We start from the raw sequence: 22,310 nt of genomic DNA, 5'->3' as shown, positions 1-22,310 counted from the left end.
ACACACACACACACACACACACACACACACACACACACACACACACAGAGCAAAAAGGTTTTGGCACATGTGCAAAGAGCAAAGGGCTTGTTTTCACATGAGGAAGAGGGCTAGGCTAATGTAAGGCTAATTATGATGCTTTAAATACGTATAATGAATTTAAAAATGTATTTATATTTAGTAAGGTAAACATGGACATATTTAGCTCCTTCTTGATGTTTTTCGGGAGACAAGAAGCAGTTTACTCTTGAATTATTTGTGTTTCATACAATAACATTACATAGCCCATTAGATAGACAGACAGACAGCTTTATCAATCCCGAAGGGAACTGTCAGTTGTCATAGCAGCCAGGTACCTCAGAAACATAAAAATAAAACAGATACCCCAAAAAGCAAAAGATAAAAATAAAACAATACAAACAATAAGAATAAGAATACAAATAAGCAACAAAAAAAAAAAAAAAAAACTAACTGAGGTAGAAACACATATGTGCAACGGATAAATAGTATGGGCTTTTTATTCTTGTTCAGAGACCACAGGTCTAGCATAGGCAGACATATTAAATAGTTTGATGGCACTGGGCAGGGACTATATATATATATATATATATATATATATATATATATATATATATATATATATATATATATATATATATATATATATATATATATCAGTGGTGTGAAAAAGTGTTTGCCCCCTTGAGCTTTTACATGTTAGAATTTTTTGGGACATCCAAAACAAAATCATGCCATTTATGAAAAGTAATCACAGTGAAAAGTAGTTGCTACATCATGAATTAAAAGAAATAAAAATCTAAACGCCAAAATGATGGTGTGAATAAATAAGTGCCCCCATTTAGTATAACACATACAAACCATCACTTTTACATCCAGTTTTCTTCAGACAAGTCAAGGGATGTATGCATGAACATTCCCAAGACACTGACTGGATTGACCCTCTACATTTGATCTCAGTTTTATCTCAGACATTATTGGACTTTATTTACATGAATTATAAAGAAATACAAACAGTATGGTACTCTATGGTAAATCTGTGTGGAGTAGACAGTTCTTAAAAACTGAGTGAATGCTGCAAGAAGGAGAAGAGTGAGGAAAGCCACAAAGACACCCAGACAACCCTGAAGAAATTATAGACGTCTGTGGCTGTGACGGAAGAAACTGTGCATAGTGCAAGTTTTGAATCAATCATTTATACAGCTTCATGATGAAGTGGTATAGAGGAAGATTATATATATATATATATATATATATATATATATGTGTGTGTGTGTGTGTGTGTGTGTGTGTGTGTGTGTGTGTGTGTGTGTGTGTGTGTGTATATAAAGAACACTTGAAAGATCAACTACAGTTTGCCAGAAGGCGCATCGGAGATTCAAGAATAGATTTGATCTGTTTTGTTGAAAGAAAATTCTTCTCTGTGCAACTCCACTATGAAGGCATGACAGTGGCGATGCAAAATGGAACACTTGCACTATGTACAATAAGGTGATAATAAGGTGGTCCAAAGATACAATATGAATGTGATCACATGGTTTGATAGCTGTGAATTTAAAATTTCTGCTGCCGACAGTGCAATTGTCTTCAAAGCACCTCTTTAAACTCATCCATACCTGAGATAAATGGTGGAAGACTTCTTTTCCAGAGAATATTACTGACATGTCTATTTGCATGGGATTAATATAACAAGTTCATTTCTACATATCGTTTTACAGAAAGCAGATGGTCCCAATATCTGACGTGAATGTGCACTTAATAGAAAATGGCAGACGTGACTCATTCAGACGGGGGAAAAAACATCACTGATAAACCCTGGTATTAATTACTTTACCCTACCTCCCCATATAAAATTAATCCTGTCCGACTATGGCTTTAGATTGGGTATAGTTGTTGGTGCCACACGGTGCAAGTGGTGTGAGTTTCACAGACTGCTGATCTACTGGAATTTTTATGTACAACCATCTTTATGGTCTACAGAGAATAGTCCAAAAAGAAAATGTCCTTTGAGTGCAAGTTCTCTGCATAATAATGAAGCGTTGATGGAAGAGGTCAGAGAATACTGGCCAGAATGGTTCACATTGACAGCAAAGCACCAGTAAGTCAAATAAACACTCAATACAGGATGTGGAAGATCATCTTTGAAAGCACAGTTTGTTGAACCTTGATGGAGATATGTGGCAGCAGTAGAACACCACACTGGGTGCCACTCCTGTCAGGTAGGAACAAGAAAGTGAGGCTACAGTCGGCAAAGAGTTGGTGGTATAATGTTGTAGTATAATATCAATTTCAAGAAAAACCTCTAAGATGTGTGTCCAGCAGTTTGTTGAATTATGGCAATTCTGAAGGCAATAACAGGTTCTCAAATGTGTCAGTTGCCCCAAGGTTGAGAAACAATGGTCTAATGAGTCTATAGCAATGACATCTCACCAGTAGAATGCTTTCCCAGGACATCCAGCGAATGGGAAGGACAGCTCGGCCCTGGATCCTGTAGTAATCTCCGCGATACAGGTTGCGACTCATGCCAAAATCAGCAATCTTTATGGTGTAACCTTTGCCCACCAGGCAGTTGCGGGTTGCCAGATCACGGTGGACAAAGTTGAGAGATGCCAAATATTTCATACCAGATGCAATTTGAACAGTCATGCTGATCAATTTGCTGTAACTAAAACCAGAGGAGACCGCAGGAGAAAGGCATTAGATAAACCTTAGCACACTGTACACATGTATGTTACACATGTATTTTATAAATGTTACACCATTTAATTATTGCTGACATGTAAGCCTACCTGACCATACCCACGTTGTTCGGCTTGTCTGTCTTTCCATCCTTCTTTTTTTCTGTCACATCTTCATCACTACTCTCCTTTAGCCTGAGATTGCAGAGGAATTGGTTGAGGTCTCCATTTTCCATATATTCAGTGATCATGCACAGAGGGTCTGTGTCCACACACACCGCCAGCAGACGGACAATGTTAGGATCCCTCAAACGAGACATGATTCGGATCTCCTTCAGAAAGTCATTTCTGAAACACAGTGAAGACATTACTGACCATGAGTCACTGTCATAAGAATGCCGACTGGTGGGGGGAAAAAAAACCTAATTACAGGCCAGGTTTGATGCTGAGTTTTTCCAAGTGGTGACTGAGCGGTTCATAAATGGCATGGTAGGAATAGGGAAAGGTTGGCTGAAATCGTACCGATTTTCAGCGTTTAAAAACGTTCCGGGTGACTGATTGGACATTGGCTGACTGGCTCTTAGGTTGGGTGGTGCAGTACAGGCTCAGAGCAACTCGGCATCCAGTTTTCATGCTGAGCAAGATATCACCTGCAATGAAAACTGAGCAAACAGAGTTGTGCCGGGCCCGCCCCAGACCATTCTAAGATGGGGGCCTAACCAGTCTCTCTTACAAAAAGTAGTTTTACCAAATGGTGTAGGATGGGTAGGATTACTTTGAAATGTAATCCAAAAGTAATCAGATTACAAGTAATCCAAATGTATGTACATACATACATCAATCAATCAATCAATCAATTTTTTTTTATATAGCGCCAAATCACAACAAACAGTTGCCCCAAGGCGCTTTATATTGTAAGGCAAGGCCATACAATAATTATGTAAAACCCCAACGGTCAAAACGACCCCCTGTGAGCAAGCACTTGGCTACAGTGGGAAGGAAAAACTCCCTTTTAACAGGAAGAAACCTCCAACAGAACCAGGCTCAGGGAGGGGCAGTCTTCTGCTGGGACTGGTTGGGGCTGAGGGAGAGAACCAGGAAAAATACATGCTGTGGAGGGGAGCAGAGATCGATCACTAATGATTAAATGCAGAGTGGTGCATACAGAGCAAAAAGAGAAAGAAACAGTGCATCATGGGAACCCCCCAGCAGTCTACGTCTATAGCAGCATAACTAAGGGATGGTTCAGGGTCACCTGATCCAGCCCTAACTATAAGCTTTAGCAAAAAGGAAAGTTTTAAGCCTAATCTTAAAAGTAGAGAGGGTGTCTGTCTCCCTGATCTGAATTGGGAGCTGGTTCCACAGGAGAGGAGCCTGAAAGCTGAAGGCTCTGCCTCCCATTCTACTCTTACAAACCCTAGGAACTACAAGTAAGCCTGCAGTCTGAGAGCGAAGCGCTCTATTGGGGTGATATGGTACTATGAGGTCCCTAAGATAAGATGGGACCTGATTATTCAAAACCTTATAAGTAAGAAGAAGAATTTTAAATTCTATTCTAGAATTAACAGGAAGCCAATGAAGAGAGGCCAATATGGGTGAGATATGCTCTCTCCTTCTAGTCCCCGTTAGTACTCTAGCTGCAGCATTTTGAATTAACTGAAGGCTTTTTAGGGAACTTTTAGGACAACCTGATAATAATGAATTACAATAGTCCAGCCTAGAGGAAATAAATGCATGAATTAGTTTTTCAGCATCACTCTGAGACAAGACCTTTCTAATTTTAGAGATATTGCGTAAATGCAAAAAAGCAGTCCTACATATTTGTTTAATATGCGCTTTGAATGACATATCCTGATCAAAAATGACTCCAAGATTTCTCACAGTATTACTAGAGGTCAGGGTAATGCCATCCAGAGTAAGGATCTGGTTAGACACCATGTTTCTAAGATTTGTGGGGCCAAGTACAATAACTTCAGTTTTATCTGAGTTTAAAAGCAGGAAATTAGAGGTCATCCATGTCTTTATGTCTGTAAGACAATCCTGCAGTTTAGCTAATTGGTGTGTGTCCTCTGGCTTCATGGATAGATAAAGCTGGGTATCATCTGCGTAACAATGAAAATTTAAGCAATACCGTCTAATAATACTGCCTAAGGGAAGCATGTATAAAGTGAATAAAATTGGTCCCAGCACAGAACCTTGTGGAACTCCATAATTAACTTTAGTCTGTGAAGAAGATTCCCCATTTACATGAACAAATTGTAATCTATTAGACAAATATGATTCAAACCACCGCAGTGCAGTGCCTTTAATACCCATGGCATGCTCTAATCTCTGTAATAAAATTTTATGGTCACCAGTATCAAAAGCAGCACTGAGGTCTAACAGAACAAGCACAGAGATGAGTCCACTGTCCGAGGCCATAAGAAGATAATTTGCAACCTTCACTAATGCTGTTTCTGTACTATGATGAATTCTAAAACCTGACTGAAACTCTTCAAATAGACCATTCCTCTGCAGATGATCAGTTAGCTGTTTTACAACTACCCTTTCAAGAATTTTTGAGAGAAAAGGAAGGTTGGAGATTGGCCTATAATTAGCTAAGATAGCTGGGTCAAGTGATGGCTTTTTAAGTAATGGTTTAATTACTGCCACCTTAAAAGCCTGTGGTACATAGCCAACTAACAAAGATAGATTGATCATATTTAAGATTGAAGCATTAAATAATGGTAGGGCTTCCTTGAGCAGCCTGGTAGGAATGGGGTCTAATAAACATGTTGATGGTTTGGATGAAGTAACTAATGAAAATAATTCAGACAGGACAATCGGAGAGAAAGAGTCTAACCAAATACCGGCATCACTGAAAGCAGCCAAAGATAACAATACGTCTTTGGGATGGTTATGAGTAATTTTTTCTCTAATAGTTAAAATTTTGTTAGCAAAGAAAGTCATGAAGTCATTACTAGTTAAAGTTAATGGAATACTCAGCTCAATAGAGCTCTGACTCTTTGTCAGCCTGGCTACAGTGCTGAAAAGAAACCTGGGGTTGTTCTTATTTTCTTCAATTAGTGATGAGTAGAAAGATGTCCTAGCTTTACGGAGGGCTTTTTTATAGAGCAACAGATTCTTTTTCCAGGCTAAGTGAAGATCTTCTAAATTAGTGAGATGCCATTTCCTCTCCAACTTACGGGTTATCTGCATTAAGCTATGAGTTTGTGAGCTATACCACGGAGTCAGGCACTTCTGATTTAAAGCTCTCTTTTTCAGAGGAGCTACAGCATCCAAAGTTGTCTTCAATGAGGATGTAAAACTATTGACGAGATACTCTATCTCACTTACAGAGTTTAGGTAGCTACTCTGCACTGTGTTGGTATATGACATTAGAGAACATAAAGAAGGAATCATATCCTTAAACCTAGTTATAGCGCTTTCTGAAAGACTTCTAGTGTAATGAAACTTATTATTCCCCACTGCTGGGTAGTCCATCAGAGTAAATATAAATGTTATTAAGAAATGATCAGACAGAAGGGAGTTTTCAGGGAATACTGTTAAGTCTTCAATTTCCATACCATAAGTCAGAACAAGATCTAAGATATGATTAAAGTGGTGGGTGGACTCATTTACATTTTGAGCAAAGCCAACTGAGTCTAATAATAGATTAAATGCAGTGTTGAGGCTGTCATTCTCAGCATCTGTGTGGATGTTAAAATCGCCCACTATAATTACCTTATCTGAGCTAAGCACTAAGTCAGACAAAAGGTCTGAAAATTCACAGAGAAACTCACAGTAATGACCAGGTGGACGATAGATAATAACAAATAAAACTGTTTTTTGGGACTTCCAATTTGGATGGACAAGACTAAGAGTCAAGCTTTCAAATGAATTAAAGCTCTGTCTGGGTTTTTGATTAATTAATAAGCTGGAATGGAAGATTGCTGCTAATCCTCCGCCTCGGCCTGTGCTACGAGCATTCTGACAGTTAGTGTGACTCGGGGGTGTTGACTCATTTAAACTAACATATTCATCCTGTTGTAACCAGGTTTCTGTAAGGCAGAATAAATCAATATGTTGATCAATTATTATATCATTTACCAACAGGGACTTAGAAGAGAGAGACCTAATGTTTAATAGACCACATTTAACTGTTTTAGTCTGTGGTGCAGTTGAAGGTGCTATATTATTTTTTCTTTTTAAATTTTTATGCTTAAATAGATTTTTGCTGGTTATTGGTGGTCTGGGAGCAGACACCGTCTCTACGGGGATGGGGTAATGAGGGGATGGCAGGGGGAGAGAAGCTGCAGAGAGGTGTGTAAGACTACAACTCTGCTTCCTGGTCCCAACCCTGGATAGTCACGGTTTGGAGAGTTTAAGAAAATTGGCCAGATTTCTAGCTGCTCGAGCTGCTCCATCCAAAGTGGGATGGATGCCGTCTCTCCTAACAAGACCAGGTTTTCCCCAGAAGCTTTGCCAATTATCTATGAAGCCCACCTCATTTTTTGGACACCATTCAGACAGCCAGCAATTCAAGGAGAACATGCGGCTAAACATGTCACTCCCGGTCTGATTGGGGAGGGGCCCAGAGAAAACTACAGAGTCCGACATTGTTTTTGCAAAGTTACACACCGATTCAATGTTAATTTTAGTGACCTCCGATTGGCGTAACCGGGTGTCATTACTGCCGACGTGAATTACAATCTTACCAAATTTAAACTTAGCCTTAGCCAGCAGTTTCAAATTTCTTTCAATGTCGCCTGCTCTGGCCCCCGGAAGACAACTGACTATGGTTGCTGGTGTCGCTAACTTCACATTTCTCAAAACAGAGTCGCCAATAAACAGAGTTTGATCCTCGGCGGGTGTGTCGCAGAGTGGGGAAAAACGGTTAGAAATGTGAATGGGTTGGTGGTGTACACGGGGCTTCTGTTTAGAACTACGCTTCCTCCTCACAGTCACCCAGTCGGCCTGCTTTCCCGGCTGCACGGGATCTGCCAGAGGGAAACTAACGGCGGCTAAGCTACCTTGGTCCGCACCAACTACAGGGGCCTGGCTAGCTGTAGAATTTTCCACGGTGCGGAGCCGAGTCTCCAATTCGCCCAGCCTGGCCTCCAAAGCTATGAATAAGCTACACTTATTACAAGTACCATTACTACTAAAGGAGGCCGAGGAATAACTAAACATTTCACACCCAGAGCAGAAAAGTGCGGGAGAGACAGGAGAAGCCGCCATGCTAAATTGGCTAAGAGCTAGTAGCTGCGCTAAGCTAGTGGATTCCTAAAAACACGCAAAGTGAATAATGTGTAAATAATTTAGAGGTGATTCAGCAGAAGGAGTGCTTTAGTTAAGGCATGTGAAGATTACACTGTGAAACAAATCGTTATCTAGATAACTAGATCAATCTAACTGCGCAGATTAAACAGCTAACAGATACAGCAAAACACTGCTGTGCTCCGGAACAGGAAGTGATACAATACCGCAGTGAGAGCCAACCACCAGAGGATTACTTTGAAAGAATACATACATGTATTCTTTCAAAGTAATCCTACCCAACCTTGCCTGCAATCATGATTCCTAATCAGTTCAGACATTAGGATTAAAGGTCAGTGTCTACATTTTGGTTCTTATTCCTTTGATCCTGCTTATAGGGTCAAAGAAACACAGGCCAATAGACAAATGGCAACAAAACCATTACCTCCCTGTTGAAGCTCAAAGATAAGCAATCAGAGCCAGAGATAAAGAATCAGAATTAAAGATCCACATCCAGCAGTCAATATCAAATCTTAGAATCAAATCATTATTAAATATCAGCAAGAAGGGTCAAAACTTGTTGATTAGGAATAATGGTAAGCAAACAGGATCAGAGATCAGCAATCCAAGATCAGTGACGAGGAACAAAAATGAGGATCACTATCACAGGTTATCAATTAGATGCAAAGGTGAGCAATCAAGATATTCTATTCAGGATCTATGAATACTAGAGAAAAGATTCAAAGGACTAACCCTCTCACAATGACAAAGATAGAGAAAAGGTAAATGTAAATGGAGGACAACTGAAATTTGGTGTAGGTATACACTCTGAGTACTTTTCTTGTATATGAATATGTGACACTAACAACAACAACAACAATAATAATTATAGTAGTAATGGGTTGTACCTTGCATTCTTGTTGGCATCTTCCCTTAAAGTTTTAACAGCAACAAGCAAAGGTGAGTCATTGTTCCCTTCTATAGACAACTCCTCACCCAAAAAGTCTTGCATATCCTCTGCTTCACACAAGTGCACCTGTGAAAAAAAGTAAAAGCAAGCTCATTTTTCTATCAGAAGCATTAAAACCATCGGTTTACTTCTGATCTGCCATCATGCACTTAACTGCATCTCACACTTTTCTGCATTTTTAAGACAGAAAAACCTTTGCAAAGTGAGGATCATAACAAAACACCAGCGTTACAAAAGAGAATGCATCTAAGTCAAATATCGAAAGCAACAAAGAAATAACACCAGATATAACGGCTACTAAATGGAAAGTACTTCTCCAAACTGTCCCTCTCCCAGTTTCTCCTTAAAGCTGAGCTTATGTCTGGGGAACTCTCTCATTGAGGTGTCTGTTCCAGAAAATAAATTCATGTTGATGGCAGAAACGGAGTAGGTGCTGCTGTCTGAGGGCTCCTGGAGACTGATGATGTCTGCCTCTGCATAGTGAGGAGCGCCGTCTGGACCACTGGATACCAGGGCTCTGCCCGAGGTGTTTGGTTCTGATGCAGAACAGACATACTTCAGCTGCAGTTAGTCTTCATAATATTTAATGCCAGTCTCCCATTGCTAATTTTTGACTCCCGACATTGTACTTTTTTGGTGCACTGATACCCAATCAGTGCATTAAAACATGTAATCTGTGGTAACAGTAGCACTGTAAAATGTTATGACAAATCAGGAAGGTTCTAAATATGTTTAAAAAATTGTGATGTTGAGACACATCGTTAGCATAAAAGTGAATAATCAAATGTAATCTGTACAGATATGGGGTAAAATGTGTGTGCGCATGTGTTTTAACAGCATTTTTTATTTGATTTTGTTACTGCATCTTAAAACAATTGTTTTTGCTTGAATGTGAATTTGGATGCTCAGTCATTTTGAAGCTAGACACAACTCTAGCAAGTTTTTATTATGCCTTTAAATCTGCATTGTATTTTGATTTAAAGGCCAAAATGAAAATACAATGCAGATTGTTTTCCATTTTGGAGCAGAGCCCTTTCATTGACTGGAGCTGTGCAGTAAAGTTCACAGGGGTGTGCAGTAGCTGTGTGCAGGGGAGTGAGGGGACAACTTTGTGAAACGCACATTGAGACTCACCGCTGCTCCATGCCAAGGCACGGAACTCTGCTCATCACTCTGACAAAAGCACCACAGAGATAGAACTGGGTAACTCAGTTATTTTGATGGCAGGCTACAATGTAAACTAAAATGAAAATATAGTGCAGACTGTATTATTTGTCACAATTGTGGGTATTTCAGTACAGCACACACAGGTGCAGCAGTTGGAAAATAACCGGACCGGGCAACAGAATGTCGCGGAGTGTAGTGGTTAGTCAATATGTTTGCAGGGTGATGCGTTCAAAGACTCAGTGTTCGCTGACCTCTTTAAATCTCTTCAGCAAATATAATAAAAGTAAGATCTTTCCGCTTCTCTCTTTTTCACATAGGGTCGCCACAGCAGATCTGATATGGATTTGCATGTTTATTTGGCACATCCTGGTGCAACTCCACATTATGTGGAGAATGGGCAGGGGTGGCCTTGAACTAGGAACCTTTCACTCAAGAAACCAGCACATTAACCCCTTGGTCACCATCTATGAAAAGCATGCCACACTCTTCAGCAGAAGACAGTTTTCAGATGTTAACAGATACATTTTAGCTTCATGGTTAATTCTTGTTACAACAACAGACATGAGTGAACTGACTGCACAGAGTACCGCTGTGAGCATGCCCAGAAGCTCCTGTGTCATGAGGCTGAGTTCAATGTTGCGTGTAATCAGTATTAACATGGAAAACTGTGCCTGATTTCTTCATTTTAGCAACATCAATCGGGGTCAGAAATTGGCAATGGGAGACTGACTTAACAGCCAAGTACTTTGCAACATACCAAGGAGTTCAGTGGATTGAGAAAACTCTGGCAGTTTCCGGATGAGGCGCGAGGGCTCCTGGTAGTCAGCGCAGAGGGGGAAAATCCTCTCGTAAGTGGAGTTGGAGCTAGAGCTTTCTTCACTGGACAGAGAGGAGTGAAGAAAGGAGAAGGCTCGTGTTTGAGCCGCTAGACGAGCTGTGAGCTCATCATCCAGGATGCGACGAGAGGCCTAAGAGGAGTTGGTTGTGGATATCGGCTGTTAATTATTGCTTACGAATTGTAATCAGATTACATTAATTTTATAAAATAAATAACGGAATGGATTTCACAGATCTTTGCATACCTTCTCAAGCATCTTTTGCCAGACCTGTCGCCATAAGATGATGACAATGATAGTCAACAGGATGGCGATGATAGCCACCAAACAGCCAATCAGGATTCTCGTATTGCTGTCATCCACTTTATGGGTGGGATCATCCCCTAATAAACCAGGAGAACAAGCCATCATAGTTAATATCTGTATCAGTCAGATTAAACTAACCATGAGCAACCTGGGTTGCATTTGTATCTTTGGGTTTAAAATCCCCCATTATGATAAAGGAATGTATAAAAATATTGCAAACAGCTCTTCTTTGTAAAAATGAATGACTATAGCAAATGGACAGCTCCAGATTACTTATTATATTTTTACATTTTTGCTTCAATAAACAAATATTTTAGTATTCTGAGGTGCATCACTTCCTATCATGCCAAGGAACAGTGTTGTGAGTAATCATCAAGTCATTAGCTGCTATTGTTAGCATTCATTTTATGGCATCCATCTATCTTGGAAAACAATGGTAGTACCAGGGGCCTCATGTACAAAGATTTGCGTTGACTTTCTACAACCCTAAATCCAATGAAGTTGGGACATTGTGTGAAATGTAAATAAAAACAGAATACAATGATTTGCAAATCCTCTTCAACCTATATTCAATTGAATACACCACAAAGACAAGATATTTCATGTTCAAACTGATAAACTTTATTGTTTTTGTGTAAATATTTGCTCATTTTGAAATGGATGCGTGCAACATGTTTCAAAAAAGCTGGGACAGTGGTATGTTTACCACTGTGTTACATCACCTTTCCTTCTAACAACACTCAATAAGCATTTGGGAACTGAGGACAATAACTGTGAGTGTCATGATTGAGTATGAAAGGAGTATCCCCAAAAGGCTCAGCCGTTCACAAGCAAAGATGGGGTGAGGATCATTACTTTGTGAACAACTGCGTGAAAAAATAGTCCAACAGTTTAAGAACAATGTTTCTCAATGTTCAATTGCAAGGAATTTAGGGATTCCATCATCTACAATCCATAATATAATCAGAAGATTAAGAGAACTTTCTACACGTAAGCAGCAAGGCAGAAAACCAACATTGATTGCCCATGACCTTTGATCCCTCAGGCAGCACTGCATTTAAAACCGACATCGTTGTTTAAACAATCTTACCGCGTGGGCTCAGGAACACTTCAGAAAATCATTGTCAGTTAACACAGTTCGTCGCTACAGCTACAAGTGCAATTTAAAACTCTACCATGCAAAGCGAAAGCCATAGATCAACAACATCCAGAAATGCCACCACCTTCTCTGGGCCTGAGCTCATTTGAAATGGACAGATGCAAAGTGGAAAAGTGTGCTGTAGTCTGATGAGTCCACGTTTCAAATTGTTTTTGGAAATCATGGACGTCGTGTCCTCCGGACAAAAGAGGAAAATTGTTACCAGTACAAAGTTCAAAAGCCAGCATCTGTGATGGTATGGGGGTGTGTTAGTGCCCATGGCATGGGCAACTTACACATCTGTGATGGCACCATCAATGCTGAAAGGTACATCCAGGTTTTGGAGCAACACATGCTGCCATCCAAGCAATGTCTTTTTCAGGGACGTCCCTGCTTATTTCAGCAAGACAATGCCAAGCCACATTCTGCACGTGTTACAACAGCATGGCTTCGTAGTAAAAGAGTGCAGGTACTAGACTGGCCTGCCTGCAGTCCAGACCTGTCGCCCATTGAAAATGTGTGGCACATCATGAAGCGCAAAATACGACAACAGAGACCCCAGACTGTTGAACAACTGAAATCATACATCAAGCAAGAATGGGAAAGAATTCCACCTACAAAGCTTCAAAAATTAGTGTCCTCAGTTCCCAAATGCTTATTGAGTGTTGTTAGAAGGAAAGGTGATGTGACACAGTGGTAAACATACCACTGTCCCAGCATTTTTGAAATGTGCTGCAGGCATCCATTTCAAAATGAACAAATATTTGCACAAAAACAATAACGTTTGTCAGTTTGAACATTAAATATCTTGTCTTTGTGGTGTATTCAATTGAATATAGGTTGAAGAGGATTTGCAAATCATTGTGTTCTGCTTTTATTTACATTTTACACAACGTCCCAACTTCATTGGAATTGGGGTTGTACTAAAAGTTGGCGTACGCCAAAACCCTGAATCTGGCATAAGCACAAATATATTCAGATGTATGAAAGTGTGTGTAGGCTTGAATCCACGCAGTTCCGTTTGTACGTCCCACTGAACGTGGAACCGAGCGTGGAACCAAACTCCTCCCTGACCACGCCCGATTTAAATAGGGCGTGGCCAGGGAGGAGTTGGCTCTCACTGCGGTATTGTATCACTTCCTGTTCCGGAGCACAGCGGTGTTTTGCTGTATCTGTTAGCTGTTTAATCTGCGCAGTTAGATTGATCTAGTTAACTAGATAACGATTTGTTTCACAGTGTAATCTTCACGTGCCTTAACTAAACCACTCCCTCTGCTGAATCACCTCTAAATTATTTACACATTATTCACTTTGTGTGTTTTAGGAATCCGCTAGCTTAGCGCAGCTACTAGCTCTTAGCCGGTTTAGCATGGCGGCTTCTCCTGTCTCTCCCGCACTTTTCTGCTCTGGGTGTGAAATATTTAGTTATTCCTCGGCCTCCTTTAGCAGTAATGGTACTTGTAATAAGTGTAGCTTATTCGTAGCTTTGGAGGCCAGGCTGGGCGAATTGGAGACTCGGCTCCGCACCGTGGAAAATTCTACAGCTAGCCAGGCCCCTGTAGTCAGTGCGGACCAAGGTAGCTTAGCCGCCGTTAGTTTCCCTCTGGCAGATCCCGAGCAGCCGGGAAAGCAGGCCAACTGGGTGACTGTGAGGAGGAAGCGTAGTTCTAAACAGAAGCCCCATGTACACCACCAACCCGTTCACATTTCTAACCGTTTTTTCCCACTCGACTCTGGTTATTGGCGATTCTGTTGTGAGAAATGTGAAGTTAGCAACACCAGCAACCATAGTCAATTGTCTTCTGGGGGCCAGAGCAGGCGACATTGAAGGAAATTTGAAACTGCTGGCTAAGGCTAAGCGTAAATTTGGTAAGATTGTAATTCACGTTGGCAGTAATGACACCCAGTTACGCCAATCGGAGGTCACTAAAATTAACATTGAATCGGTGTGTAACTTTGCAAAAACAATGTCGGACTCTGTAGTTTTCTCTGGGCCCCTCCCCAATTGGACCGGGAGTGACATGTTTAGCCGCATGTTCTCCTTGAATTGCTGGCTGTCTGAGTGGTGTCCAAAAAAAAAAAAAAAAAATGAGGTGGGCTTCATAGATAATTGGCAAAGCTTCTGGGGAAAACCTGGTCTTGTTAGGAGAGACGGCATCCATCCCACTTTGGATGGAGCAGCTCTCATTTCTAGAAATCTGGCCAATTTTCTTAAATCCTCCAAACCGTGACTATCCAGGGTTGGGACCAGGAAGCAGAGTTGTAGTCTTACACACCTCTCTGCAGCTTCTCTCCCCCTGCCATCCCCTCATTACCCCATCCCCGTAGAGACGGTGTCTGCTCCCAGACCACCAATAACCAGCAAAAATCTATTTAAGCATAAAAATTCAAAAAGAAAAAATAATATAGCACCTTCAACTGCACCATAGACTAAAACAGTTAAATGTGGTCTATTAAACATTAGGTCTCTCTCTTCTAAGTCCCTGTTAGTAAATGATATAATAATTGATCAACATATTGATTTATTCTGCCTTACAGAAACCTGGTTACAGCAGGATGAATATGTTAGTTTAAATGAGTCAACACCCCCGAGTCACACTAACTGCCAGAATGCTCGTAGCACGGGCCGAGGCGGAGGATTAGCAGCAATCTTCCATTCCAGCTTATTAATTAATCAAAAACCCAGACACAGCTTTAATTCATTTGAAAGCTTGACTCTTAGTCTTGTCCATCCAAATTGGAAGTCCCAAAAACCAGTTTTATTTGTTATTATCTATCGTCCACCTGGTCGTTACTGTGAGTTTCTCTGTGAATTTTCAGACCTTTTGTCTGACTTAGTGCTTAGCTCAGATAAGATAATTATAGTGGGCGATTTTAACATCCACACAGATGCTGAGAATGACAGCCTCAACACTGCATTTAATCTATTATTAGACTCAGTTGGCTTTGCTCAAAATGTAAATGAGTCCACCCACCACTTTAATCATATCTTAGATCTTGTTCTGACTTATGGTATGGAAATTGAAGACTTAACAGTATTCCCTGAAAACTCCCTTCTGTCTGATCATTTCTTAATAACATTTACATTTACTCTGATGGACTACCCAGCAGTGGGGAATAAGTTTCATTACACTAGAAGTCTTTCAGAAAGTGCTGTAACTAGGTTTAAGGATATGATTCCTTCTTTATGTTCTCTAATGCCATATACCAACACAGTGCAGAGTAGCTACCTAAACTCTGTAAGTGAGATAGAGTATCTCGTCAATAGTTTTACATCCTCATTGAAGACAACTTTGGATGCTGTAGCTCCTCTAAAAAAGAGAGCTTTACATCAGAAGTGCCTGACTCTGTGGTATAACTCACAAACTCGCAGCTTAAAGCAGATAACCCGTAAGTTGGAGAGGAAATGGCATCTCACTAATTTAGAAGATCTTCACTTAGCCTGGAAAAAGAGTCTGTTGCTCTATAAAAAAAGCCCTCCGTAAAGCTAGGACATCTTACTACTCATCACTAATCTTAGAAAATCAGAACAACCACAGGTTTCTTTTCAGCACTGTAGCCAGGCTGACAAAGAGTCAGAGGCTGTGGTGGCTGGCATGGTGCACAATGGCTGCTGCTTGTGTTAAAATAGGTTATTCGTGTAACTGATCTGAACATAAACCAGGGCGGGCACATTTGTGCATGTGTGCATTCAAATATGTTTATTATTATTAATGTCTTTTTTTTATTTTTGCTTGATGGTCAGCTGCAGAGCTTCTTAACAGGCTTCCTTTGTTCAGCATTTGTCAATAAACCAGTGTGTAAGGTGTGAATGTTACATTGTCAGCGGAGGTGCACCTCACCTTTTAAAGCTCGCAGCGTGTCAGCCTCACGCACACATTTTTCCAATTTCATGACAGTGCACTGTGCATTAACAGTGCACTGAATAAACTGTCCCTGCGTGTCTCCACGTAATTTCCAGTCATCTATAGTATATTTTCTTTTCTGTATTCATGTTGTCTGATGTGACGTCATGGGGAATCCCTGCTCCAAGGGCCTATTTACATCAAATTGCATATTTCAATCAATCAATTTTATTTATATAGTGCCAAACAACAAACAGTTACCCCAAGGCGCTTTATATTGTAAGGCAAAGCCATACAATAATTACGGAAAAACCAAAACGGTCAAAACGACCCCCTGTGAGCAAGCACTTGGCGACAGTGGGAAGGAAAAACTCCCTTTTAACAGGAAGAAACCTCCAGCAGAACCAGGCTCAGGGAGGGGCAATCTTCTGCTAGGACTGGTTGGGGCTGAGGGAGAGAACCAGGAAAAAGACATGCTGTGGAGGGAAGCAGAGATCAATCACTAATGATTAAATGCAGAGTGGTGCATACAGAGCAAAAAGAGAAAGAAACACTCAGTGCATCATGGGAACCCCCCAGCAGTCTAGGTCTATAGCAGCATAACTAAGGGATGGTTCAGGGTCACCTGATCCAGCCCTAACTATAAGCTTTAGTAAAAAAGGAAAGTTTTAAGCCTAATCTTAAAAGTAGAGAGGGTGTCTGTCTCCCTGATCCGAATTGGGACCTGGTTCCACAGGAGAGGAGCCTGAAAGCTGAAGGCTCTGCCTCCCATTCTACTCTTACAAACCCTAGGAACTACAAGTAAGCCTGCAGTCTGAGAGCGAAGCGCTCTATTGGGGTGATATGGTACTATGAGGTCCCTAAGATAAGATGGGACCTGATTATTCAAAACCTTATAAGTAAGAAGAAGAATTTTAAATTCTATTCTAGAATTAACAGGAAGCCATTGAAGAGAAGCCAATATGGGTGAAATATGCTCTCTCCTTCTAGTCCCTGTTAGTACTCTAGCTGCAGCATTTTGAATTAACTGAAGGCTTTTCAGGGAACTTTTAGGACAACCTGATAATAATGAATTACAATAGTCCAGCCTAGAGGAAATAAATGCATGAATTAGTTTTTCAGCATCACTCTGAGTCAAGACCTTTCTAATTTTAGAGATATTGCGCAAATGCAAAAAAGCAGTCCTACATATTTGTTTAATATGCGCATTGAATGACATATCCTGATCAAAAATGACTCCAAGATTTCTCACAGTATTACTAGAGGTCAGGGTAATGCCATCCAGAGTAAGGGTCTGGTTAGACACCATGTTTGTAAGATTTGTGGGGCCAAATCAGTTTTATCTGAGTTTAAAAGCAGGAAATTAGAGGTCATCCATGTCTTTATGTCTGTAAGACAATCCTGCAGTTTAGCTAATTGGTGTGTGTCCTCTGGCTTCATGGATAGATAAAGCTGGGTATCATCTGCGTAACAATGAAAATTTAAGCAATGCTGTCTAATAATACTGCCTAAGGGAAGCATGTATAAAGTGAATAAAATTGGTCCTAGCACAGAACCTTGTGGAACTCCATAATTAACCTTAGTCTGTGAAGAAGATTCCCCATTTACATGAACAAATTGTAATCTATTAGATAAATATGATTCAAACCACTGCAGCGCAGTGCCTTTAATACCTATGGCATGCTCTAATCTCTGTAATAAAATTTTATGGTCAACAGTATCAAAAGCAGCACTGAGGTCTAACAGAACAAGCACAGAGATGAGTCCACTGAGGCCATAAGTAGATCATTTGTAACCTTCACTAATGCTGTTTCTGTACTGTGATGAATTCTAAACACTGACTGAAACTCTTCAAATAGACCATTCCTCTGCAGATGATCAGTTAGCTGTTTTACAACTACCCTTTCAAGAAGTTTTGAGAGAAAAGGAAGGTTGGAGATTGGCCTATAATTAGCTAAGATAGCTGGGTCAAGTGATGGCTTTTTAAGTAATGGTTTAATTACTGCCACCTTAAAAGCCTGTGGTACATAGCCAACTAATAAAGACAGATTGATCATATTTAAGATCGAAGTATTAATTAATGGTAGGGCTTCCTTGAGCAGCCTGGTAGGAATGGGGTCCAATAGACATGTTGATGGTTTGGAGGAAGTAACTAATGAAAATAACTCAGAACAATCGGAGAGAAAGAGTCTAACCAAATACCGGCATCACTGAAAGCAGCCAAAGAGAACGATATGTCTTTGGGATGGTTATGAGTAATTTTTTCTCTAATAGTTAAAATTTTATTAGCAAAGAAAGTCATGAAGTCATTACTAGTTCAAGTTAAAGGAATACTCGGCTCAATAGAGCTCTGACTCTTTGTCAGCCTGGCTACAGTGCTGAAAAGAAACCTGGGGTTGTTCTTATTTTCTTCAATTAGTGATGAGTAGTAAGATGTCATAGCTTTACGGAGGGCTTTTTTATAGAGCAACAGACTTTTTCCAGGCTAAGTGATCTTCTAAATTAGTGAGATGCCATTTCCTCTCCAACTTACGGGTTATCTGCTTTAAGCTGCGAGTTTGTGAGTTATACCACAGAGTCAGGCACTTCTGATTTAAAGCTCTCTTTTTCAGAGGAGCTACAGCATCCAAAGTTGTCCTCAAAGAGGATATAAAACTATTGACGAGATAATCTATCCCTTACCAAAAAGTCGTACATGCAAGTATGTTTCAAGTATACTTCCAGTTTACTTTTTATATACTTATCAGTACTATTTTTTGGTAAGGGATCTCACTTACAGAGTTTAGGTAGCTACTCTGCCCTGTGTTGGTATATGGCATTGGAGAACATAAAGAAGGAATCATATCCTTAAACCTAGTTACAGTGCTTTCTGAAAGACTTCTACTGTAATGAAACGTATTCCCCACTGCTGGGTAGTCCATCAGAGTAAATGTAAATGTTATTAAGAAATGATCAGACAGAAGGGGGTTTTCAGGGAATACTGTTAAGTCTTCAATTTCCATACCATAAGTCAGAACAAGATCTAAGGTATGATTAAAGTGGTGGGTGGACTCATTTACATTTTGAGCAAAGCCAATTGAGTCTAACAATAGATTAAATGCAGTGTTGAGGCTGTCATTCTCAGCATCTGTGTGGATGTTAAAATCGCCCACTATAATTATCTTATCTGAGCTAAGCGCTAAGTCAAACAAAAGGTCTGAAAATTCACAGAGAAACTCACAGTAACGACCAGGTGGACGATAGATAACAACAAATAAAACTGGTTTTTGGGACTTCCAATTTAGATGGACAAGACTAAGAGTCAAGCTTTCAAATGAATTAAAGCTCTGTCTGGGTTTTTGATTAATTAATAAGCTGGAGTGGAAGATTGCTGATAATCCTCCGCCTCGGCCCGTGCTACGAGCGTTCTGGCAGTTAGTGTGACTCGGGGGTGTTGACTCATTTAAACTAACATATTCATCCTGCTGTAACCAGGTTTCTGTAAGGCAGAATAAATCAATATGTTGATCAATTATTATATCATTTACTAACAGGGACTTAGAAGAGAGAGATCTAATGTTTAATAGACCACATTTAACTGTTTTAGTCTGTGGTACAGTTGAAGGTGCTATATTATTTTTTCTTTTTAAATTTTTATGCTTAAATAGATTTTTGCTGGTTATTGGTGGTCTGGGAGCAGGCACTGTCTCTACGGGGATGGGGTAATGAGGGGATGGCAGGGGGAGACCCACCATCATCATAAAACTCTTTTGGTTCCTCCACCTGTCAGCTGCTTATTAAAGATCAATTGTTGCTCCTTTGAATTTGTAAATATTTGTATGTATATTCGGCTTTAATTGTTTTCTGTCATGATTGATTTGTTTGGTATGTTGTGTGTTCTTAGTCTGTTTCTATATTACTGGGACTACGGATGGAAATTAGCATCCTGCTATAATCCGGCATATTTACATGTAACTATGTTCATTAATATGCATTGTCCCATTTCAAATAAACGTGACTATGACTATAACATAAAACTCTTTGTATATTGTGCCTAAGACTCTGGTGAATATATTATCTGTGTTTTTAGATGTTGTTATTGTGTTTGTTTTATGTAAACATGTGAGGAGCTCAGGGGCCTGTACTACGAAGCGGGGTTACTGGCTTATCAGGGTACCTTCGGGAGTAAGTTGATGACGTGTGGAGTAACTTCCCGGTTAACCCGTACTACTAAAGGTGGATAGGTTTTGATTGAGGTATGCTGCCATGGCAATTTATGCTGTGTGCCAAACTTGCTCCGAGCAGGTTATGTTCTCAGTTAGCTTGAGGTTTTCGCTCAACCACTCCCTTTATAAGTACTGTCCATCCACCTTCAATCACTCCGAAGACAATGCCGGCCTACCTGGATGATCCATTTGATATTGGGGCACAAATTGTGAGGGGCTCTCTTCGCAGGGCGAGGGTTTTTAAAGACCGCCAGAATCCGCTGACATACCCGGACGATATTCTCTATGAAAGATATAGATTCTCAGCCGAGGGAATTCGTTATCTTTGTCAGCTGATCGGGCTAGACGTCTGTAACATCACCCATCATACACTGTAAAAAAAGACTGTTGTTTTTACAGGAAAACACTGGCAGCTGTGGTTACCAGGGAATTCCTGTAAAAAATACAGCAGTTAAATGTACAAAAAAGAGAGCTCTTGTTTGTAGATTTAACAGTTCTTTTAATGTGAGTCAGCCGTGGTTCATTCACTGTAAATCCATATACATATTATGTCTGTAATGTTATCTACTGTGCTGCTGTATGTTTTACAGGAATTCCCTGGTAACCACAGCTGCCAGCGTTTTCCTGTAAAAACAAGTAATTTTTTACAGTGTAGCAATGCCCCAACGATCGAGCAGATAATGTGCCTTGTGCCTATTCTGCCAGTGGACAATTTATGTATTCCATCGGTGATGCTGAACATCTGAGCAAGAATACTGTATGTCGTATGATTCGCAAGGTAGTACTTGCTCTATCTAAACTGTTGGATGCATTTGTCGTTTTCCCTGGCCATTTATCTGCAATGCAAATCAAAGAAGGGTTTTATGCAATCGCGGGTAATTACTAATAACAAAATAGGTCTAATGCATGTCCATTAATTAGGCGAAGTGGAGCTTATCAAGCTATGAATATAAACCTACTGTTCTGAAGGATGTTTTTATATTTCATCTTCACCTGCTGCCAGGTGCGTTTGGCACTGCTATTGCATCTGAAATATTGACAGGATTAGGAATAGCAATCATACAGTCAAGGTAGCCTATTTAGGAAACATTAAATTAACCTAACATTTATTAGTAGGCCTATGGCCACATCTGAATCGTGTTGCATCTGGGCGTAATTAATGAAATAAGGTCACACATATTAGACATTCCACAGGTTAATCATCTGTAACAGATTTGGGGAACATTTGAACTGTACGTACGCATTTACCCGATCAGCAATACGTTGCCAACAAGCCTGTCTTGCTTTATTGGCAGATGATGTGTTGGGAAGGTGTCGTAGCACGGACCCACAACAGGGGGCGCAAATGAACGGACAATGAGTAAGCCAAAAGGTAACAATTTAATGTTGTGATATTACACAACGAAACGTGTCTTAATTTCACAGTCAATAAACACCAGGTGAAGTGTGGGCAGGCTCGAAGATAGAAGACCCCCGACGAGAGAGAAGCCGCGTCCCACACGGCTTCCACCACCAACGGCCTGAAGAACACCGGAGCCGCCAAGTCCCGAGTCCCCAGGTGGCCTCTGTCTTCGACTGTCGACCCTGGTACTGCTGGCAGAAAGCAGAAATATGATGTGTGAGTGTGAGTCCGAACACTCAGTAATCTATAGTCCAGATACCGTTAGGAGGGAGCACCTCCACCTCCAAATCACACACTCGTGCAGCTCCTGTTTTTCCACTTATCTGTTTGGAGTGTGAGGCGAAGCCGTCGCAGTCACACCAAACGCCAAAATCCCAGATAAGGCGACAACCACAGGACAACGGCTGCAAATGAGATTAGATTATTATTCTTTAAGGATACAGCAGAGAATTACCTTGGTTCTGGTAGTCGATTTCTCGGCGGGGAGGTGGAGTTGCAGTCCGGCTT

At 40.5% G+C, this 22,310-nt stretch overlaps 1 protein-coding gene across 2 annotated transcripts in view; it reads right to left on the bottom strand.

Moving 5' to 3' along the window:
• LOC117522227 (discoidin domain-containing receptor 2-like) overlaps positions 1–22,310 on the bottom strand; it is a 58,434-nt gene that overhangs the window by 2,930 nt on the left and 33,194 nt on the right. For both annotated transcript variants that reach the window (XM_034183618.1, XM_034183619.1), the window contains 6 exons: positions 11,154–11,290; positions 10,829–11,039; positions 9,217–9,440; positions 8,843–8,970; positions 2,808–3,044; positions 2,449–2,683 (listed from right to left, as the gene is read on the bottom strand). In XM_034183618.1, coding sequence (XP_034039509.1) covers positions 2,449–2,683; positions 2,808–3,044; positions 8,843–8,970; positions 9,217–9,440; positions 10,829–11,039; positions 11,154–11,290 — 1,172 coding nt within the window. The remainder of the gene's footprint in view (positions 1–2,448; positions 2,684–2,807; positions 3,045–8,842; positions 8,971–9,216; positions 9,441–10,828; positions 11,040–11,153; positions 11,291–22,310) is intronic.

This window comes from Thalassophryne amazonica, chromosome 12 (genome assembly GCF_902500255.1).
Source record: "Thalassophryne amazonica chromosome 12, fThaAma1.1, whole genome shotgun sequence".
NCBI classification, from domain to species: domain Eukaryota; kingdom Metazoa; phylum Chordata; class Actinopteri; order Batrachoidiformes; family Batrachoididae; genus Thalassophryne; species Thalassophryne amazonica.
The sequence above is the reverse complement of the archived record's forward strand: the minus strand, read 5'-3'. Positions and strand labels throughout refer to the sequence as shown.